Source organism: Radiomyces spectabilis (genome assembly GCF_025331425.1).
Source record: "Radiomyces spectabilis strain NRRL 2753 chromosome Unknown BYT42scaffold_1, whole genome shotgun sequence".
Lineage (NCBI taxonomy): Eukaryota > Fungi > Mucoromycota > Mucoromycetes > Mucorales > Radiomycetaceae > Radiomyces > Radiomyces spectabilis.
The window spans coordinates 1,312,608-1,334,936 of record NW_026251926.1 but is presented as its reverse complement, the minus strand read 5'-3'; the positions used below and the strand labels follow the sequence as shown (position 1 = coordinate 1,334,936).

At 42.5% G+C, this 22,329-nt stretch overlaps 8 protein-coding genes and 1 non-coding gene across 9 annotated transcripts; 3 read left to right on the top strand and 6 right to left on the bottom strand.

Annotated features, from left to right (window-relative positions):
- Positions 1-1,021: 1,021 nt before the first annotated feature.
- BYT42DRAFT_552147 (uncharacterized protein) lies at positions 1,022-2,081 on the bottom strand. The gene is made up of 3 exons (XM_051566346.1): positions 1,808-2,081; positions 1,257-1,731; positions 1,022-1,110 (listed from the first exon to the last, which is right to left on the bottom strand). The coding sequence occupies exons 1-2, from the start codon at positions 2,012-2,014 to the stop codon at positions 1,336-1,338; spliced, it is 603 nt and encodes a 200-aa protein (XP_051428282.1). The 5' UTR covers positions 2,015-2,081; the 3' UTR covers positions 1,022-1,110; positions 1,257-1,335.
- Positions 2,082-2,952: 871 nt separating this feature from the next.
- Positions 2,953-4,822, top strand: BYT42DRAFT_487114 (cation transport protein-domain-containing protein; the record flags this gene model as incomplete). Its single annotated transcript, XM_051563773.1, has 4 exons — positions 2,953-3,868; positions 3,949-4,070; positions 4,163-4,574; positions 4,665-4,822. 4 exons carry the CDS (start codon positions 2,953-2,955, stop codon positions 4,820-4,822), a joined length of 1,608 nt encoding a protein of 535 aa, XP_051428281.1.
- A 2,658-nt stretch (positions 4,823-7,480) lies between these two features.
- Positions 7,481-7,633, bottom strand: BYT42DRAFT_483452 (uncharacterized protein; the record flags this gene model as incomplete). Its single annotated transcript, XM_051563718.1, has 1 exon — positions 7,481-7,633. A coding segment is annotated over one exon (153 nt), but the record flags the coding sequence as incomplete, so codon positions are not given.
- Positions 7,634-9,400: 1,767 nt separating this feature from the next.
- Positions 9,401-11,697, top strand: BYT42DRAFT_552134 (uncharacterized protein). The gene is made up of 7 exons (XM_051566345.1): positions 9,401-9,662; positions 9,738-9,843; positions 9,912-10,272; positions 10,343-10,478; positions 10,552-10,655; positions 10,721-10,849; positions 10,916-11,697. The coding sequence occupies exons 1-7, from the start codon at positions 9,426-9,428 to the stop codon at positions 11,382-11,384; spliced, it is 1,542 nt and encodes a 513-aa protein (XP_051428279.1). The 5' UTR covers positions 9,401-9,425; the 3' UTR covers positions 11,385-11,697.
- A 1-nt stretch (position 11,698) lies between these two features.
- On the top strand, positions 11,699-14,709 carry BYT42DRAFT_552116 (enhancer of polycomb-like-domain-containing protein). The gene is made up of 6 exons (XM_051566344.1): positions 11,699-12,197; positions 12,319-12,657; positions 12,734-13,218; positions 13,288-13,420; positions 13,510-13,745; positions 13,820-14,709. Exons 1-6 carry the CDS (start codon positions 12,033-12,035, stop codon positions 14,217-14,219), a joined length of 1,758 nt encoding a protein of 585 aa, XP_051428278.1. The 5' UTR covers positions 11,699-12,032; the 3' UTR covers positions 14,220-14,709.
- A 5-nt stretch (positions 14,710-14,714) lies between these two features.
- Positions 14,715-17,017, bottom strand: BYT42DRAFT_601337 (glycoside hydrolase superfamily). Its single transcript, XM_051571027.1, has 4 exons — positions 16,735-17,017; positions 16,479-16,668; positions 15,830-16,414; positions 14,715-15,767 (listed from the first exon to the last, which is right to left on the bottom strand). The coding sequence occupies exons 1-4, from the start codon at positions 16,846-16,848 to the stop codon at positions 14,803-14,805; spliced, it is 1,854 nt and encodes a 617-aa protein (XP_051428277.1). The 5' UTR covers positions 16,849-17,017; the 3' UTR covers positions 14,715-14,802.
- A 2,513-nt stretch (positions 17,018-19,530) lies between these two features.
- Positions 19,531-19,787, bottom strand: BYT42DRAFT_552100 (uncharacterized protein). Its single transcript, XM_051566343.1, has one exon. It carries the CDS (start codon positions 19,781-19,783, stop codon positions 19,622-19,624), a length of 162 nt encoding a protein of 53 aa, XP_051428276.1. The 5' UTR covers positions 19,784-19,787; the 3' UTR covers positions 19,531-19,621.
- BYT42DRAFT_t3 lies at positions 19,725-19,797 on the bottom strand. Its single transcript has one exon. It is a non-coding gene; the product is annotated as a tRNA-Arg (tRNA).
- A 114-nt stretch (positions 19,798-19,911) lies between these two features.
- On the bottom strand, positions 19,912-22,025 carry BYT42DRAFT_552098 (uncharacterized protein). Its single transcript, XM_051566342.1, has 3 exons — positions 21,592-22,025; positions 21,391-21,514; positions 19,912-21,285 (listed from the first exon to the last, which is right to left on the bottom strand). The coding sequence occupies exons 1-3, from the start codon at positions 21,883-21,885 to the stop codon at positions 20,246-20,248; spliced, it is 1,458 nt and encodes a 485-aa protein (XP_051428275.1). The 5' UTR covers positions 21,886-22,025; the 3' UTR covers positions 19,912-20,245.
- Between the last annotated feature and the right edge of the window lie 304 nt (positions 22,026-22,329).

Sequence of the window (22,329 nt, the reverse complement as noted above, 5' to 3'; positions counted from 1 at the left end):
AGTTGCCCCACCGACACTAAAGCAGCAATGTAAGCAACACAAACTCTAAATTATTCCCATGATCCTCAGATAACTTTCTATCTAAATGTTATCCTCGAGAGATAATGCATAATTATGTATATAGATGTATTAGGTGGAAGTGATAGATCTCTCCGATTTCTGTCATAAACAGCGATCAATTCATTTCATGGTCCGTCGATGTGGATCAGATTACGTTTCAACAAGGTAAAGTTCTATAGTTTCTATCCTCACGTCATGTAATTTATTGATACATATTTTTGAGGAAGACAACCCTATTGTCGGATGTCTGAGGTAAAGAACTACCAGTAGGTTGTAAGCAATCCTTCGCCTTTGAAAAGGCAAAACCAATCCAATATTCTCGTCAAGGTCCATTCTTTGCATAACTCCAACAACCATGTTAGCGTATTAGCCACCGGAATGAACATACACATTGCGATCATGTGTTTCAAATCACGTATAATGGATGATGATTATCCCATTGATTATACAGTATTGTTTTTTGTCACAGAATAAAAACATATTACAAAGTGATACGTGGATATATCATGAAAAAACAAGCTCTGTTCCTGTTTTTTGGTTCGCTTGCTGCATGAAATGATAAAGATCCACCTTTATTTGTACCTACGGGTCGTCTGATCTCTACTGATACATGTGTGTATAGCGTGCCCGAGCAATAAATTTGATGCATTCTGGGCCAGGATGAAGGACCGTGAGAGATACGTGCGTATCCGGCTTATTCGATGGCCCTCGTGATGCCAGGAACAAATACGTTAGAAATGACGTGTGATAACAAATCGCGCAGAGTTTCTCTTGCCTTTACAGACAACGAACCGGTTGTTGGACAAGAAAACAATAACAGAATAAACTCGCAGCGTATGCAGAAAGCGCATGATGGCAGTATGACACTTGATGACATCCACGAACATAATCGTGGTTGCATGGAATTTCTTTTATTTTTAAATTGACATCATTAGGTGTTTCATCACATCATCGTCCAAGCCTTTGACCAGAATTATTAGGATGATGATCAAGCGTATGATGATCAAGCGTGCACGTTATTGATGTGCATATTCGTTTCGATAACGTAGGGTGAGTCTTTACAGCAACATTAGTAGGTTTTTCCTTTTTGGCCTGGGTTTGAACATCGAACTTCTTGTGCCATGGTGAAAAAAATTGCTCAATTCTGATTGGAACAAAATAACCCATTGTTTTTTTGTGACCATGCATGATTACAGGTGAAACAAATTTTTTTCATGTTTTGAGAAATCAAGCGTCGGTCGATCAGTCACCGGTCACCCTGGCAGTGTCGGTCATTCAGTGGCGAAAAAAAAAGTAACGTCGTTTTCGTCTCTCCTTGCTTCGTTCCTTTATTCTATCTAATGAGAGGAACAAAAAGAAGGAAACCACCCTATGGAGGCTCCTTATTGTATATATATTTTCTGTATTCAATTTATCACTGATAAATGAGCAGCAGAACCAAAAAAATCCCGAGTGCGTAACTGTTAATTTTGTAATGCAAAAAAAAAAAAGAAAAGCAAGACAAACATAGATAGAGGAAAGTATACAGATAAAGACGAACACGATCGTTTTTTCATTGAATAGCGTCATCCTCATATGATAATTTCGTTTAAGCACTTTGAAACCGTAGCTTGACCATTCGGTCCTGTCGTTACACGATTTGCAACAATACCTGGCTAAACCGAAAATGAAGTAGGCCCTCATGCGACAAAACACAGGAAGATCTTCCGCTCGACGTATCTCATCTCAATCAGCTTGAATGGAATAGTAATTTACGGAAACAATTGCGGATCGAAAAATAGGCTATTTTCAGGCCCATTCGCCAATCGAAGAAATGCCTCAGACAAAACACTGTCAAGTTCCCCATCAGAAGCAATAGATTTTTTTTAAGTCGCCGCCCGTGAATGAAAGCAGTCAATTTGTAACAAGCTCGCCAGTATCTTTTTGTATTTTTTTTTTTTTTTTGACAATTCATCTGCAGCCCCTTTAAAAAAGATGTAATTTTTATTTCATTTTCTTTTTCCCTTCCCCATATTTTTTTTCTCAACCTTCCGAAACCATCATTCTATCTAGTTTTTTCTTTCTCCTGCTCCTTTCTTGCCTTTTTCCTTCTCTCTTTCTCTTCCACCCATGACCGGACTGGGGAGTAGAATACGTTATTTCTGGGAAAATAAGGTCCACTTCCTGGAACTTCACTACTCGTACATCGCCTTGGTGATCTTTATCTCCTCCGGTCTGTATTACTGTGAACCGGGCACAAACTGGGCGTACATCGATGCTCTCTTTATGGCCACTACTGGATCTACTAATACCGGTCTCAATACCATCGCCATGTCCGCTATGAGCACATACCAGCTCGTGCTCCTGATCATCGATTCTCTCATCACATCTCATGTAGCTATTTCTATCATCATCCTCTGTGTACGAAAATACTACTTCTCCAAACGGTTTGAAGATATTCTTATCTACAATAAAGCGCAACGCATGCGTGAAGAACATCGACGGAAACTGCGACAAAGAGCCGACGATATCGAAATGGCCACCAAACGACAAGGCAGTGCAATTGCCTTTGGAGAACCGATACGACGACGAATGTCTTTCATGTCCACCCGATCCACACCTGTCAGCGGAACCAAGCAACCCCGTTTTTCCCCTAGTCGTCGTGGTTCCTGCGACGGACAAGAATGTACCAACAACGACATTTACCATCTTATTACCCAATTCCGCGAACGACAGCAGTCCATGCGCCAACAAGGTCATCCTGCCATCACCATTACCCAAGATCGTCATCCCATGCACGAGGACTATCCCAATCTTGAAAAGCAAATCTCCATGCCGAGTCATCCTTTTGACAGCACCGGTGCCTCGACTTCGTCTTCTTTCGACGATAACAAATCCAGTCGCCATGCATCCATGACGGGCGATTCTGACGCACTTCAACGTGTGACGACCCCGACTTCCCTGACTGGCACCACGCAGTTTACCGAAGCACACACAGTGTCAGGAACACAGGGCATTGCATTTGCAGAAAACATCAAACAACAACGTGAAGAAGCTCGTCGACGACTGGAAAAAGATCGACGTTTTGAAGAATTACTTCAAAAAATTGCAGACGAATCACATACCCACGACGCCGATCACCGCTTCAGTACGGATACCACCTCCGCCGATGGCGACGATATTATGCGACAACCTGTCGATAAAAGTCAACTGACACGCGAACAGCGGTATCGCATTGGAGGAGCCGAATACCGAGCCATTGATTTCCTCACGAGTCTTGTCCCCACCTATTACTTTGGCTTCATGATTCTGTCTGCTTTCTTTGTTCGAATCTATATTGCCGCCTCCAGTTATGCCCAAGACGTCTTGCGCACCTCCAACCCTACTCCGTCCGATCCTTGGTTCTTCTCGTTTTTTCTCAGTATTTCCGCATTCAACAACCTTGGCCTTTCACTTTTGGATGCTAGCATGGCGCCGTTTCAAAATGCACCATTCCCACTTATTATTTCCATTATTCTAATTTTAGTGGGTAACACTGCATTTGCCATTCTGTTACGATTTATCATCTGGTGTTTATGGAAACTGACGCCGGCGTCACGGTCCATGCGCCGGGAAACCTTTCGCTTTCTACTTGATCATCCCCGTCGTTGTTACACGACATTATTCCCTTCCACACAAACTTGGTGGCTTTTGATTATTCTGATCGCCATCACCTTGGTGGAACTCATCTGTTTCCTAGCCCTCAATTACTGGCTACCGGTGCTGAAAGGAATCACTTGGGGTTCGCGATTTCTCGACGGTCTTTTTCAATCGGTTGCAACGAGAAATGGTAAGGCTAAACACTGTAGTTCAATTTTGAATCCATGAATGCGTGATATTCACCCCCTGTGTTCTCGACTGTGTTTGTAGCTGGATTCAGTGTGGTATCTCTCATGGATCTTAATCCGGGCACCCAACTCGTTTACATTGTTGCCATGTATATCAGTGTATACCCTGTGGCCATCTCCATGCGTAACAGTAACGTGTATCAGGTAAAAGCGATACCCTATGTTGAAGCGCACAATGGCGGATGAGTCGATATAAATGCACGCGAGTATTCACCATACTTGGATTTTTTGTTCAGGAACGTGCTCTTGGCATTTTTCGTGGCGATGATGAAGATCCCATGCGATTTACCGAACAAGAGTTATCCGGTCCTGCGCCATTTATCAAACTCCGTCGCCATCCTACCATCAATAGTGTCATGACAACGTCGAAAAAAGTGTTGCGAGGCCCGGATTTCTTTGTCGTGACTCAGATTCAGCGACAATTGACCAGTGATATTTGCTGGGTCATTGTTGGCATCTTTTTGATCTGCGTTCTTGAAAGCGAAGCCATCATGTCACCTTCTCCGGTCACGATTGCTACAGTGATCTACGAATGTGTTTCGGCTTTCGGTAACGTCGGTGCGTCCACAGGATACCCAAACACCGTTGTGTCTCAAGCAGGCCAGTATCGCACATTAAGCAAACTTGTTCTTATTCTATTGATGTATCGTGGCCGTCATCGAGGTAAGTCCCATCATTGTAGTCCCCACCTACGACGGCATTGGCACGAACGTGGCTAATCGTACTTTCTGTTTCAAGGTCTGCCTGCTGCGATTGATCGTGCCGTTTTGTTACCGTCGGAACAACTCGAAGAACGTGAAGCCGAGGACAGCATGCTTCGACGACGCAATACTTCATTTACCCAAGGCAGTTCCATGCCCAACGTTATTTTCTACAACCGATCCAGTACACTTTAATGCGGTCGGGGAGATAAAAAAGTGCTGATTTCCCCTACACACAAGATACCTTATCCATGGACATTGTTTACATGTTCTTTGAGATTACTTTATATTTTCTTTTTCGTTTTTAACCCTCTTCTTACATTCACATTTTACACAGACACACGTACATTTCCTTATATTTATTCTCCTTATTTCTTTCATGATTTGCTTTCTTCCTCAGCACCTTATCGATGGGTTGGGAAGAGCAATTGTATATACGATTTTACCAAATGAAAGATGGATAACATTGCTGTATTCTCACATAGGATGTCGCCACATACTGTATTATTTGATTACAACATCACCTTCAGCTTGATCGTTTTTTTGATAAAAAAGATGCATCATCGTGAGATGTGCTCTTCAGCTCATTTATCGTTCCGTAGTGTTTTACAGCGTCGATCGAAAACAAATGATGAGTACAGTGACGTGCTAGTAACACAAACAGAAGCTGGTATTGTTGCAACCCGTTTATCCACACAAGTCTGGGCCTTGCACTTCGCGGATTGCAGACTTCTTGCTTTTCTGATCCGCAGTGTCAAAAAATGCCGTTCCACGCGCATTTAAACTATTACACTGCCGTTACTTCATCAGCCAATCCCTTTACTTTCGCCGAGTGGCGATAACCCAAAAATTACATTGACAAGGCAAGAGTGAAATTCAATCGTTTAGCATGCAGTCGGTTGCCCCTTACAGCCCGGCCTCATGTCATTTTTCAAGGTCATACCAACCATGACAGTGTATCCATCACACACAAGCCATTTATCCGTTATTGATGGCCAAGACAAAATAGTGTAAAGAAAAAGTATTTCATTTAGTGCCCATAGTGAATAGACCCGACAGAACAGGTACGCCCCTCTGCCAGTATGTACTATATGAAATAATTGAATGTGTACGTGAATCCTCACCGCCACGAATTTTCTTGTCGCTGACGGTAGTTTGGGTTGCAAAGCAACCCTCACGTATGAGCATGTCTTGATCTAGCATCTACTTGCTATTCACAGTGCTTACTAGGTGGGAAACACTGTGAACAACAATACGATGCATTGCAAAAAAGTGTTTGTACCATCTTTATCGCGTTATCCCGAAACTTTCGAATACACAGTGTTTAACATGATACAACGGAATGCTTGGATCTACCATGAGCAGACAGAAGCATGCTTGATCAATCTATGTTCTGAGCAATTTGGATACATCTATAAGGTCTTGCATAGAGTATCGTGTAAGCAAGCTAATGGACGGTGAGCCGTGATGCTCTCCATTTACTGTCCTCAGCTTGCTGCCAGAGCAACCGTAATTTTCCCTTCACCCAGAGAAATTCTCGATTTCTATCCTTTCCAAAGATTTCAAGAGTCACGCTAAGCCTGTCATACAACGCCCCATCGGGGATCGATGGCTGCGAAAAATCAATGAAATCTAAGCATGAGATGTATCAGCGTGTTCGATCCATTGTTGAACATGTCAACTCAATGCTACGAAATGGTTCGAATATACTCCATGGCTAGAACATCTGCCGTCGATGTGCTGTGTCTGATATCATGCACGATGCACGTTTCAACTTGCACAAACAAACTATTCAGCTTGCTTTGATAATGCATGTTTACAAGTGCCTTGATGTGAAACGGGGTTTCATTAACTATCCAAGTGGAACAATTGAGTCATTTAAAGAATCGCTCACGGCGAAGCTATTTTAAAGAGGGAACATCACCGAGGCTTTGTTCTTCATGAGCGGAAGTCAGATTCCGAACGAGCTTTGCTCAGATACCGAATGAACCGGCTGAACCGACTGAACCGAGGTAATCACGGAAAGACCATCCGAGCAGATTCAAATAAATGCAAATTCTAGATTATCAAACACTCGTTGAACCAATCGGAAAATGCATACAGTATGGCAGCTAATTGGTCTACCACCGGTCATCATATCTCTTGCACCGCTATCTGAAGCGCAAAGCAACTCTTCACGAAGAAATATGAGAAGGAACAAAGAAAAAATTCATGTCTAAGGGCTGCTTCTCCTATGCTTCTCCTATGCTTTTCATGCGACTTGAGTGATTTTTTCTGTAACAATGTGTTATCTTGAGGACGAGCCAGTGCGTTCAAATTTTGTATACAAACTAGTTTTTCAATAGTGGCTTTTTTCGTCAAGCGGTCCCATCAAAGGCTAGAATCGCTGTATCCTTGTGTTCCACAAAAAAAAATCTTTTGGCATCAGCGATCTAAAGGGAATACAAAGCTTGGTCGGGTGATCCTTGCCGAATGCGGTACAATAAAAGTGGAGAACAAAAAACACGTTCACTCGCATCAGTGCTCATTTTCCAAGCCTCCAGAAAAAAATGAATAACTCGACAAACGAACACACAATGTATGCCTTTTCTTTCTGCGCTTTTACTTTGAATGGAAAATAAGATAGAAATACACAGGTACAAATGGTAGGAGATAAGCTAAAAATGAAAGGGAAAAAAAAGGAAGATGAAAATGGAGATATGTATAGATCGAGAATTTTTACAAAGCTTGAAATGAAGCTTTCAGAAATAAATTATACGGTATGCCTTGCAAGGGGAAAAAAATGTACACGATGAAAGACGGCATGCCATTCTATGAGTAGTGGGTTCCTTTTTTTTATGCAACAATAAGAGGTGGAGCGTCAGGTAAGTCAGCCACGACGGCATTTCTTCTTCGTAAGGTGTATACAGGTAGATCGATAGTTTCGCCATCCAGAGTCAACGATGCTTTGGCGGTAGGGTTGCGCTGAAGCCATCCAGCTATGCAAGCTGCCGACATACTTTCCACGGCAGAATCAAGTACGATGTCACCATCAAAGATACTGCACTGATATGAGCACATGGCATTCACTTCATGAAAGAAATCAGACATCGTTTTCGGTTTTAAATCAGAAAGAGATATAAAAACTTATGTAGAACACTAAAATAAAAAGAGAACAAAGAAAGCTAGAAAATCAATCTCCCTTTTATAGTGTCATCTAGTGCAACCTAGTAACAAGAAAAAGAGGCGTTTGCACTTTGTGGATTGTATCACCTGCGCAGTTAAAATGAGTTGTTCACTCTCTCTACTAGGCACTTTTTTTTTAAAGAAACACAGACATCATATGATATCTTGCTGTTTCCTTTTCTCGATGCTTGGTGCGACTTCTTTTTTTTATCCATGTTCGCGTGGAGCAAAAAAACCTTTACTGCTGATGTTTCTAACGTTTCGTAAAATATTCCTCTTGCTTCTCGTAAGAAAAAGCGACAAAAAACTACATTGCATGTTAAAAGTGAACCAACAGAAAATCCGGGAATGCACCCGAAAAAATATCACCTCATCCGCATTCCATCCATTCGTCTGGGATGCTTCCATTGTTTTTCTTTTTTTCACGTCACCTTATAAACCATTGTAAACACAGTTGAGTTCGTGTTTATCAGATGACGAGTTCAAAGAAACGATACTTCTAAACAAAGCAAATAAATCTTTGACTTTGTGTATGGCAAGCCCAGTTTCGTGTTCTTCCGTGACCAATACAGTACTTTTACGAATAAGCTTTTCCCACAAAAATCCAACAAATACAGTATTCTGTCCAACCATTTCTGCATATTTATCCATTGTTTGAACACGAGATTCAATTGTCACTTGTCTTTCAACTGTTGTCATGTCACTACTTTAACTGTTAACATTCCATCTTACATTCAAACTACTGCACCAAAGTTATTCTATCTTCAGCATTCTATAGTGGCTTGGTGTTATACAACATGCACTGCAGGAACCAATCGTGCAGCAGGGTACTTTAGCGCTTTGCATCGGAATGAGGTAATGCACTTAACGGATTTTGTATATGCACTTATACAATTATAAGATTTGGCCTTGCTACAATTATAATTTAGTAGCTTTTACGTTATTATACAAGCACTAAATGTTCTAGATATGCCAAATAGCCAAAATATGAGGTCTGTAATACGGATGCGCAATCAGACTCTCTGCGGCATAACAAATGGACGCTTTAAAAACTATGCCAAATGTATAGTGCATCAACTTATCTTGATTGCTGTATCGAAATCAAAGGAGCGAATCCTATATTCTTGCTCGTTCATGCGCAATAATGGTTGTTCACAGCAAAAGCAATTGCACAAACTCGCGCCTACTACAATGTATATGCATGCTTCTTCACTAAAGATTATGTCTAAAGACAAAGAGCTACCTCATGCGTTTATGCTATAAAGCTTAGCCATGACAGTAAAGAAAGCAAGTGCCATGAAATGAAATCAAGTGATATCAACATGTCAAGCGTTAGTCTGCCTCAGATCTTGGAAAATAAAACTTTAGGAATCATTTGAGAAGCTATAAATTCAGGACCTTTTTATGTATAGGGTAATTGACAGGCCGTTTATTAAAGTAAGTCTCTGTGAGATAAGTTGCATCATTTTTTACCGTTGGGATTAATTGAACGAAAAAAGTTGATTTCTGCTGTTGACCAATGGCGCGGAGTTTGCCGAGCTGACGCACGGGAAAACGCCGTGCCCAAAAAAAAGCGATTTTTTTTTTTTTTTGGTGAGGACGCGTTACTTTTGCTTTTCCGATTTTTTTCTTCATGGCTGACAGAAAAAACGTGGATTTCAATGGAATCCATTATGGAGTCCATTCCGATAAAGGAAGATTTCGATTGACACCCACCGCTATCGGTTGGAAAGCTAGTGATAAATCTCAAGTGGTAGTTGCCGCGGACGATCTGAAGAAGCTCTCCTGGATCCGAGTAGCAAGAGGTTATGGACTGCGCATCGTGCTCAAGGACAATACCATCATGAAGTTTGATGGTTTTGAATCCGAGGTACGCTTCTTGTATCAAATAATATGTTAGCTTTTCAATCAGAGTACTCATCCTTTCTTTGACCTCTCCCAAAAGTTTTTCGAGGACTTGAGCAAGGCCGTTAAGCAGTTCTACAGTTTACAGCTGGAAGCCAAGGAACTCAGTGTCAAAGGGTGGAACTGGGGTAGAACCGATTTTCAGGGTGTGTGTTTGATGGAACCTTGCAGCTGCTTTAAGACGGATCTCAGCTCATTCACCTGCTATCGATAGGTTCCAATCTCATCTTCAATGTCACCAATCGGCCCATGTTTGAGTTGCCTTTAGCACAAGCTATTGGTGCCAACAAAGCCGGTAAAAACGAAGTGTCGATCAACTTTGTCGATCCTGGCCAGCCTCCGCCAGAAGGGGTTAATCCCAAAGACGTCGATGAACTCATGGACGTCAGTTTCTACATTCCTGGTACAGTCGCCAAGGAATCCGACACCAAGTCTGACGAAGAGGAACCAGAAGAAGAAGAAGAAGTTAACGCAGACATCGTCTTTTACGAAACGGTGAAATCGAAGCTCGAATTGAGCCAAATGACCACCGAGAACATTGTCCAATTCCAGGAAGTTCTTTGTTTGACCCCTCGGTAAGTCGCTTAGGGATCTAAAAGCTGCTCAGTGGATTGTAGTGTGGCTTATATTGATGTGTTTTTTTAGTGGTCGTTACAACATCGATATGTATCAAGATTTCCTCCGTCTTCGCGGCAAAACTTACGATTACAAGATTCTGTACTCTAATATCATCAAACTTTTCTTATTATTGAAACCCGACGAAGTGCATGTTTTGCTTGTCGTACGTAGTCAATCTGGAACCGCCTCCGAAAAATGTGTAGGCAAAGCGGATTGATCATGGGTGTTTTCTATAGATTGGGTTGGATCCACCACTGCGTCAAGGTCAAACCAAGTATCCCTTCCTTGTGTTCCAGTTTGTACGTGAAGACGAAATCGACGTTGAATTAAATCTGGATGAGTGAGTAGCTACTTTTTGCAAACGAGGCGTAAAAAACCATCATTTACTCACAATCATTCTATCAGAGCTACACTGGGCGAGAAATACGAAAACAAGCTGCAAAAGCATTATGATGCACCGACGTATGAAGTGGTTAGCTCTGTTTTCCGAGCCTTAACAGGAAGAAAGGTGACGGTCCCTGGTGCTTACAGAAGGTATGGATCAAAGAAATTGTTCACTATAGGGGAATTCATCCACTTACCCGTCTTGTCATTGCCTAGTCATCACGGTGCTCATGCCCTGAAATGCTCTATGAAAGCCAACGAAGGTTATCTATATCCTCTTGAAAAGAGCTTCTTGTTCATCCCTAAACCACCCACTTTCATTCCTTTCAACGAGATCGGTGTCGTCACTTTCTCCCGTGTTGGTAGTACATCGGGAGGCAGCTCCCGTACCTTTGATATGAAGTTCCATATGCGTGCCGGCAACGATGTCCAGTTCTCCAGTATCAATCGAGAAGAATATGCAAACTTGGAAGATTTCCTCAAGTCCAAGGGGGTTAAAGTCAAGAGTGAGGCCGCCGAGGAGACTATCGTTACCTACACAGACTTGGATGATTTGGAAGACGAGGAAGATGAAGAATACGATAGCAGTCGCAAGAAACGACGTACTGAAGCAGCTTCCGATGAGGAGGATGAAAGTCGTAAGTGTCTAACAGTATGGTTCAACTCTAAAATTTCTTGTCTCTGATTAAACCCTTTGCTTGTTTTTATAGCCGATGAGGACTTTGCACCAGATGATAGCGGTAGTGAAGTAGCGGAAGAATATGATTCTGAAGCCAAATCATCATCCGGTGAAGAAGGTTCTGATGAAGAATAATTTTCTCTTTCAATCTTTATATTGTATATACACCCTTGACGTTATTGTCTAAAATGAAAAATGGAATAATAGCTGATTTTCTTTTTTCGTTGCAATGTGCACGAAATCAAATTGGAAATATCTCCTTTTTTTTTATTTCTGAAATGGATGACACTGTCCTTATTAAAGTTGTAATTTTCTACCACTTAATGATGGTTATACATGCTAACTAGTAAATGAGGATGGTGGGATACCAATGAAGGTTGTGAGATTTCTCTTTTTGTTTTTTTCAAGGGGTCATCAGTCATGACCGCTCAGCAAGGAAAACACTGAACCAGTCAGGAATGCCGAAAAGAAATTTGGTCGTACGTCATCAGGAGCTGCTCAAGAAACTCTGCCCCAAAATCACACCAATAGGTTTGGTCCTCGTTTGTGAAAAGCTCAACAGACCATATTATTCTATTGCTGATTTCACTCAGCTTGATTCTGCTTACGGTCTCCCTATATCAACTTGTCTGAAGTTTAAGATTCTAGTCCAACATGACCAACTCCATGGCCTCAAGATTTCGTGTGAAAAAGCTTTCTCCAAAGCATCCACTTCCCATATACAGAGAGTCTCAGCTCTCAGGTCTTATGGATCCCGCAAATATGCAGCGGTCCGTCCCTCAGATAGAGACAGGTGTTGAGAAAGAAGAGGAGGAGGAGGTATAGTATCCATATCGTTCTTCAGAGGGCCAATCATCCCGTTTTTACAATACCAGTTATACAATTTTGGGGGCAATGACTAATTTTTCTTTGTCCGACGTCCCCGCCTGATGAATTTCAGCATGACCTTCAGGCGGCCATCTCGGCGGCTCAGGCGGCGGTAACCACAGGTGCCAAAGTGGAGACTTATATTCCCACTCCCGACGCCTCTCACACAATCGATGATAGCAAGTACCATGTACTCTATAAGAGAATATTCAAAGAGCCTTCCACATTTGTCCGTTTTTCGTCTGTCGTTGAAGATACATGCGGTTGTCCTTATGTGATGGACGAAGACGACGAAGCATTTTTGAAACAATTGAACAGTCGGCTGCATACCTCGCTTTCTGAGGACGACTTTGAACAGATCATGTGGCAGTTTGAATCTATAGCAGATAAACATTACCCTCACCTTGACCTTGTAAGTCCATATCGATGATACGCTGGATACTGTAGCCAGCTTAAACCCTGTTTCCTAATTTATGAAATCATGCTAGGATCTATCCCAAATTCCTCCCTACCAAGAATTGGTATCCTATGCGTTAGAATATTCTTTACTTCGTAAACGGTCGGATACTGAGCCGGTCTATGCTCATTGGAAACAAAGACGGCAAAGGCGAGAGGGAAAACCCGTCATTCCTCGTCTTCGATTTGAAGATATCATAAGGAACGAAATTGATCCATACGTTTGCTTCCGTCGGCGGGAAGCACGACCCGTTCGTAAAACCAGACGTACAGATCAACAATCACTTGAACGACTGCGGAAACTGCGCACGGAAATGGAAATGGCACGTAATTTGTTGGAAATGGTTTTGCGACGAGAAAAGATTCGAAAAGAGGATTTGGTGCTTGAACATACCGTGTTTGACAAAAAATGTAAATTCCGCGAATATCAACGTGCTCTTGGGATCAAAGAAGAGGACGATCTTTTATTTGTTCCCAAGAAAAAGCGCAGAGTCATGTTGGATTCTGGTTCATCGGGGTAAGTTCATGTTTGCTTTTTTTTATCACCTACTGCGTCGTCAACGTACTCACGGAATGTTGCTGGTAGTACTACTATCAAAATACCGCTTCATCGACTGAAGCGAGAAGATTTCCAGAAAAAATCACAGCTGCAGCTTGTCATTGACTCTGATCTTGCTCGCAAAAGGGAATTGGACGCTCCTTACGAGGATATTACCGATGTAAGTCATGGCATCCAATGAGTTCCAAAAAGCATGCATTGAACTTACTATGCCTGTCGTTGAATCTTTTGCTTGTTAAATTTTTGCAGTCACCTTATCAACCATTTTCTCCGTCGCTGCCTTCACGGTTTTACAAAAAGCTGTCAGAGGGAACCCGATCGCACTACCGCAAACGGCTGGGACGATGCGGGCGTATCTTCATTGATCGTGTGAATTCCAAACCTCGATCTCCTGGTCACAAATTATCTGATCGCTATCAATTCGATTCCGATATATCCAGCGATGAAGAATCTAATGATTGCTCCGTCGATGAAATGCAAAATCGGTAAGTGGTATGAAGAAAGGAAGGAAAGACCAGGGAAAAAGAATTGAAACTGATTGGTGACCCATTTTATTCAGGTTTCTGCGCCATCGTGTGCAACTTCTCTCTGAAGTTGAACTCCGAAGTCTTGTTACCATTCCATTTTTGACCCCTTTGAGTATGATGAGCAGCACTATTCACGCCGCTAATCAAAGGGTCAACACCCAGCAACGAATATCGGGCATTCGTACCAATGGATCTCAACCCCAATCTCCTCAGCTGTCTCCTCTACCTTTAAAACGACAGAACAGCCGACTGAAATTAACGCCGCAACAAGCAGCGGTTGCTATGACAAACGACATGATTGTGGCGAATATGGCAGCAGTGGTAAGTGGTGCAACCAGTCAACACAGAAATGCTGTTCAATTCGCCATGGCAGCAAATCAACAACAACAACTGCATACCAATGGAGGTACTTTGCTTCTTCAAACAAGTTAACATTTAAAAAGCTAATTCTGATATTTTCTCAGCGTCGATTCATGCTTCTCCTATGATAACTAACCATCATTCTTCCTCATCCGCTCATTTAAATGTCTCATCGCAAACATCCATGCCGCGACAGCCTACTCAAGTGTTGTAATAGCATGCTTCCTGTAAAATTTTTTCATTCATCATTTCACATGGACACCGGAGGTGCAATCATATGAATATCGTAGTCATACATGCGCTTCCTAGATAACGACCCAACTCTGTACATGATTCCCCTTTTTTTATTCCATGCCATTATTCTTATATATTATGAACGCACCTATAAACATAGCTTCTGTTTAGGAAATCGCATACCACCTATAGGATGGCTGTCTCTTTATATTTGTACCATTCCCTTTGTTGTGCTTGATTGTGCTTTGAAATTTTATTAGTGTAATCGAGGTATTCAGAATCTAGTAGACCGCAATTGCGAGTTTGACAATAAATGAAGAGACATCACGAAGTAAAGGATAAATGAAAGATGTGAAGAAGCTTTTCTCCACAATAATTGTTTTTATTGAGCCGTGCCAGACGGAAGAAGAAGAAAAAAAATCTAAGCACCAAACTTCATGCTCTTAGCATCGGGAGCAGTGAATACGCCATCATGAACGGAACCCTTGATGGAGAAAACGAGGGACATGCTCTTCTTCTTGGGGTTCTTGAGCTGAATCTTGACGTTCTGACCGTTTTGCTTGACCTTGCCGTTCTCAGCATGGGTGACCTTGATATTGGGAGGAGCGGTGAACTGAACCATTACGCTACCCTTGAAAGGCTTGATGTCCATCTTGCGAGCGTTGATCAAAGCTTCGAAACTCTTTTCGTCCGACTTGGTAACCGAAAGACCGGAAGTAACGCGGGAAGACTTGAAAGGACGAGCCACAGCACCCTCGGGCTTGGCCAGCGTAGTCAAGCCAGCTTTCTTGGGAGATTTGGCCGAGCAGGTATCGGAAGCTCCGGTTCCAGGAGCGCAATAAATGGAAGTCTTGTCCGTGGTACTGAAGCAGACCTGACCAGAGCGGCATGATTGAACCATCCATTCACCATGGTTGCACACAGCAAATTGCTTGCCAGTACAGACGTACTGTCCTTCGTTGGAGCAGGAATCACCGTCCTTGACGCAAGAGGGATCGCTGTTGTCGTTGTCACTGTCACTGTCGTTGGCGTTGGCGTTGGCGTTGTCGTTGTCGTTGCTGTCGCTGCCATCGTTGCTATCGTCTTTATCATCGCCAGCAGAAGATGTCGGCTGAGAAGATTGGGATGCCTTGGTGGATGTAGCAGTGAGGCTCTTTGATGTGACCACAGCATTATGGGGAGAATCCGTAGTGGGGGTTGGCTTGCTGGACGAGCTTGAGGTAGAGTCGTCATCGTTGCTGTCATTGTCACTGCTGTCATTGTCATTGTCATTGCTGCCACTGTCTTCATCCGATCCAGAGCTTGAAGATCCTTCTTTGACGAGTTTGGCAACGGCCGCAGCGTAGTTGGGTGAAACTTCGGTATTGCCGTAGGATTGAGAAGCGTCTAAAAGCGGATAAGTCAATTAATGGTATTCATAGAATGCTATTTTTCGCTTGGATGCTTACCCCAAATACTGACGCCGCCATAGCTGGAATAAGTCGAGGCAACCGACTTGACAATGTCCTTGAGTTGCTCAAAGGCGACATAACCGCTACCAGCAGCGCTGGACGAACCGGGAATACCAATGAACACCTTGACGTCCTTATTGGGAGACTTGGTCTTTGCCCAGTTATCCCAGGTGTCAAAGTTAAAGCTGGAACTGGCAGTTGAGCAGTAGTTGTTGTAGAATTGAACATTGACAGCATCGACGCCTGCTTCATCAATCACCGTACCGAGCATTGCATCGGGGAAGGGACATTGAGGGGCCGCAGTAATATAGTAATCCTTGGAAGAATCTTTGGCAAATAAGCTGCGAAGCTCCTTGATCAAAGCGACGTAACCAGTGCCACCGCCGCCTTCAATATCGAGATCGAAACCATCGACAACAGCGTCACCGAAAGGACGCGTATCGCTGTCACCTCCACCAAAGATGTCCCACAACGTCTTTGCAAAGGTCTTGCCTTCGGCATCGGACTTGAAACCGTAAGCGCCAGAGGCACCTCCAAGCGACAAAAGGACCTTCTTGCCCTTCTTCTGGCATTTTTTGATATCTGTGATACGTGATTGTGTTGTTAGTGTTTGTCTCGCCAAACTGAGAAATGATTTTTCGCATACCTTCACCAACTTTATCGCACTTGAGCAGATTGGTACCAGGGAAGTTCGTTCCGACACAGGCATTGGCAAGATTCAGCGAAGGAAGAGAGCCGACGTTGTAATCGGTCAAAAAGGACATGATCAGAACGTCGGATGAATCATCACAGTAGGATGCCAACTGGTCTTGCGTACTGCCGCCACCAGCAGAATTCTACCAAAAGAAATTATGATTCAGAAGCCGATAGTAACAGTTTCATGGAACCAAGTCAAGTCATACCTGACCCCAGTAAGAGACTACGTTGTGACCATCAGGGAAGGCAGCTTGGGCTCCGGAAAGGGCAAGGAGAATAGAACCAGCTACTCCAATGAATTTGGTGCTAGACAGTTTCATGACAGGAAATTGAAATGAAAGAGAAGGGAAAGGAAAGGAAGGGGTGTTTGGTTGGTTGTTGATGATGGAATTTGCAACTGCAATGCGCTCCTTTTATATCATGGCAAAGGATGACAGATCGACCGTGTTCCCGATGGCAATCACTAATACAGAAAAGGAAATATCGGGCCTGAAATGTCTTTCAGTTATTGCCACAAATAACAAAAATTATGCTTGGATAACATTACCGTAAATGCCTGTATTTCCAATCGAGTTCTTTGCCGCTCTTGGCTGGCAAAAGCTGTTGACGTTAAATCTCTAAAAGATGTAATAAGAAATAGAAACCAGTACTTAATTTACAAAGCTATCTGCGATCCAATCCATCCATTATGGTTTTTCTTAAACAGGACGTATACTATTTGGCACATCCCTTTCTAATAGCTGGTCCCTGAGCTGGTGTTCGGTCCAAGACAACGATGTGTGACAAGGTTAATTTTTTTCCTGTCTGGTGGTCTCTGCACCACTGAAACCCAGCACATTCGAGTCCGAACCATAAACCTTCATAATTGCCATGAAATTATTTTTTGGGATCTTTTACCCTACCTAGATCGAACGAAAAAACCAAAGGCGATCTTTTTCCCGGAATGAAACGCATGACATTTGTCTTGTTCAAAATTCAGGGGCGCATACTTGGCTCAGTAATTAAACGAGGTTCAACGGCTTTCATTGCCGCCAAAGGACTATCGCATTAACCAATATGACCTATGATAAGTATAGGGAACAGAATAGCGCTGCAATCCCACCCAACTAATCTCTTATGCTTATCGGCGATCCCCATCCTCGGACAGTTTGTTTGAGGAAGATCCCAGGTCGAATTAAGGTGTAATTGATCTTCAGCCGCCGGTAGGACAAAATGACTTCTCAAAAGGATGGCGTCGGGTTAGTAACGGCGCGGCATTGTGTTCCAAAGCATAACTGAGTTTGTAAACTGAGTGATACGATAATGCGATGCGATCATTTCCTAATAAAAGTAATGTGAATGAATCCCAAGTTTGGTTAGCTACACAGTATTGCTGTCTGCGAAACCATGCCTTAATGTTGTTGTAATTATTGGTAAATAGCGTTGATAATGTGTGGCCAACCGATAAGACATGGTGCCTGCTTACATTATGTCAGGTAGATCTCGGTTTTATACTTTTGCCGCTATGCTAACCTTATTCCGTAATTACCGGGTAATCTAAGAGCAGAAGAGGTATTCGTGAAACACTCTCGTATGATGCGCTTTTTGAGCAGTTTTTACATAGAGAACACTGAGATTTCATACGCTTCTGGCGAAGAAAAAATATAATGGCAATGCAGGTAGAGAAGGATGTGAAGCCCCTGTCATCAAAGTTTCAATGAAGCGAAGCGAAATTATACACGCTATTTCAATCAGATCAAAGTGAGGATCTTCAAGCTGCTGTTTGAGGAGTATCAGAGCGCGGTTCCTGCTGTTCAAGTTCGTACAGCACGAAAATGGGCTGAACAGTACTGGTTGGATCCTAACATTATTTTTGGGAACAGGGAAAGATAGTTTGCTCTAGAATTATTTATAAGCAGCACAAACCAGATTTATTTTGAGTGCATTGGTGGAAACCGTTCAGTCGTATTGGGCGATCCGGTGAAGCACTATGACTTTTACTATAGAAGCACCTTGTTTGACTTGAGAAAAAAATCTCAGCTATAGCACGTAGACTACAACAGTGAGGAAAAGGTTAAAGAGTGCGTAAACTGATTTTTACGAAAGAAAGAAAAAAAAAACTCCAGACGAGTGATGACCGATCTGCCTTCATATCAAATTTGAAACGTAGTATGGCATGAAGGTTTCCCTTCATTAGTCACAGTGCCCAGACCATAGCAAAACCAATAATCATTCTCTTGCGATACTGGCGCAGAGTCGGATTAAATGGAATCTAAAAGCGAAGTGAAAGAGAAAGCAAGGAGAGATGGGATGATTGAGCAAAGGAATTGTTGCAAATGCCACGAATGATCATTATAATGATTTTTCATATTGCGCTTCTGATCATACAGTATGTTATAAAACAGCATCTGAAGCATTGCCACAGGTAATGTCATAAATAGTTCAAACGGTAACAAGGAGTATTATAGCTTCACTTCTTCGTCTGATCACTGAAGTCGCTTGACAATGATAGGGAATTAAATATCGAGAAGAACGAATCTTGCGCTGTAAAATTGATCAGGTACCAAAAAGACGAAAGAGAAATAGAAGTATGGATTATGTCGTCCTAGATGTGATCCGAATGCTCTTCTCAACTTCCTTGTTTATCGTATATATTTCTTGCTTAGAATTGGTGACATCAATGGCTCGAATCGATTTTTCTTGCATGGTAAATGAAGAAAACAGATGCATTGCACCTCTGGAAAAATAAACATCATCTCATGTACTTTCTCTTTTAATCCTAAACATTTGATCTTTTTCTTCCTTCTTTTGTTCGTAAATTGTATTTTCCCTACCTACCCAAGTTTATTGCGGATTATTTACTTTGTTTTCCCGAGTGGTTCCCTTTTTTCTTTTTTCAATCGAACTATTTTCCCGTATATCCCAGGGACGAGCAATAGACTGCAACAAAATGGGTTTACTCAGGCTTAATAAAAGAAAAAGATTTTCTTTACTTTGTAGTTTCTCTACTCATTTTTTTCTATTTCCTTCATGCTTCATTTCTCTCAAACTAGCTATATTGTTAGGCATTAGGGCGGCTGCATTGGAAAGAAGAATAGCAGCAAGCAACCGTAGCTATCGGTTGCCTTTTGCGTTACACACTTTTCGATCCCAGAGGAAATGGGCTGTTCTGATTGGATAAAAATCGTAAAAAAATTCCAAAAAAGGTAAAAGCACACGTTCGCAGTGGGACTCGAACCCACAATCTTCAGCTCCGGAAGCAGACGCGTTATCCATTTCGCCATGCGAACGCTCCAACTCGCCAAAAAATTTGCCATCTTGATAATCGAGTAAAAATAGCATTTTATTACCTTTTTTGGATTGTAAAATAGAGCGGAGCATCGGAATACAAAGTTGTTTGAGATGCCGCTGATACATTAAATAAGAGCGGAAGTGTCTAGTTTTCTAAGTTTTTCTTATCCTCATCACCAAACTAGTCACAGAAATAGGCGCACCGAATTAGAGGGAAATCAGAATAAGGGCATATTCATTGGTTTGTTGTTTTTTTCGGTTGTCAAAACTTGTGTTGATATTTCGGAAACAAACAAGAAAATGGATGCATGAACAAAAAGCAAAGATGAAAGGCGAGGAAACAACATATAAAGTACATAGTTTTACAGATTCAGCCTTTTCTCTGAGCAAAATGCACCGTCAACACATCTTCGTGAGTAATGAAGAAAGGTACATCACACGACAAAATTACAAATTCATCAATCCATAATAGTTCCCTCCCAATGATTTGTTACGAAATAACTTTGCACCTTCGGTCAAATGTGAGTAACTGTCTTCTTCAGCGGACTGTTGGGGACAGTGATGACTCTGGCTTCGCTTCAGCATAAATGGATGGTGTGGTGAAGCGTTACGTGCGTATTTGGGAAAGGCGGGTTTCGTCGCTTTATCAGGAACCGGTGGTGGTAACATATTCATTGAATTGGGTCGTTTGTTGGGTTCCACCTTGGCCGGAAAACAGGCGGCATGGTCCTCAAATGGTGAGGTATAGTCCTCGGTATCAGAAGCATCGTTTTCAAACGGATTGTTGGTCGGTTTTGGAACGAAGCGCTGGGTAAGAAGTAGTGATTGACCGGTATCAATGCCCGAGGTATCAATGGCAGTTGTGAGTCGTTGAATAGCATCGGCATCCATGGATGCGCGCGAAGATATTAACGTTGGACGTCGTGGTCGCACGGGGATGGATGGTGCAGGTGAATCATCGGAAGGACTCGGATTCACGGCGGGAGATATAGAGAAAGGAACGGATCGAGAACGTGAGTGCGTATACAGTTGCTTCTGGACATTTTTCGCTGACTGGAATGGTTCATTGGAGGTTGGTATATTTATGGGTTCATTAAACGGGACATTAAAAATTTGTGGCATGTCTTGTAACCAAGACGCCTGATATTGGAGATTCGGTGTTGGTTGCGGTATTAAAGTTGCCTGTTGCATAGGCGGATTGGAATAAGGAGGCGACATCATGGGTGGAGACATCGGTTGGTTGGATGGAAGGAATATGGATTGTGAAGACGGCTGCTGCTGTGGTTGTTTGAAACATGAGGATGGATCGTCCGACGTTTTTGACGGTTCAGCCCACCACTGAGGAGACACAGCGTGGTTCTGTGTATCCTTGTTCCATGTGTTTGAGGCCATTGTGTTACTTTGAAGAGAAGCAGGACTTGGCTTGCTCTGATTATCCGATTTGATCAGTGCATCGATAGCTTTTGTCTGAAATCGTGGAATAGGTGCTTTATAACAAAAAAAAAAAAACATATCAGCCTTTGGTCCGCTTTTCCTAGTTACTACAGCTGTATCAGCTGCTTCCCACTCGAATAAGAAAAATAAAGTTTTACCTCCCAAGTATACCAGATCAGGGTTGACAGATCGGCCATTCTGGGCATGGGCAATCAAACGTAGAATGGCGTAGAAACGCAACTCGGTAAGACCATCGGTGATACCTTCAAAGTAAGCGAGTATCTGTGGGAAAACATAAAAATGAGTGTGAATTAAGTGCCAGGAAATCTCGTACGAGATAAATGAAAGAAGAGGTGCACCTGTTCCATTTTATGGTCAGGAAGACCACAGCCTGTTAGAAACTTGAATGCAGCTTCATTGTCAATCGTGCCGAGTGAAAAGGGATCCAAGTCTTTCCACCAAGAATGATATATGGGGCGTTCAACATCAGACAGTTCATCCAGACTGATGGCAGGAGGGCCACGGGGTGACGGATTGTTCGTTTCGAGATTATGTTTATTGGCGGAAAGTCGTTTTGCAAACTGATGCGACCTGCGTTCTTCGACCTCTTTTGAGAGATGCGAGCGTAGAAATGTGTTCTTGAGTTTATGCATAGACGTGGTTAGAAACCAAGAACCAAAAAAAAGGGGAATTCAATTGAATAGCAGCATGAATGAATGAACCACCTGGTGTCACGGTTTAAAAATTAACCGTTCTTGCTTGATTGGATAAAGTTTCCCAGTCAAAGCAATGGTTCCTTTTTTTCTCACCTTTTTTTTTAACCTAGTCTTTGTTGATTAGATTCTTTCTTGGCTACGCAATCAAGTGATCTGGACAAATCATTTTATCATGGAATGACCCTACTTGCATTTCCATGCTTGTCGTGAATAGACACTGAAACTCACTGGGGCAATTGAAACTTTATGGCCCCTTTTCGTGCCGAATTTTAGATTTTTCGATCTGCTGCGCCTTATTAGCAGTCATTGTTCAACCACAGTGGCAGAAAACAGGAGGCTGAACGGAAACCCGTGCCGAACTGTCTCCGAATTCGTCATGAC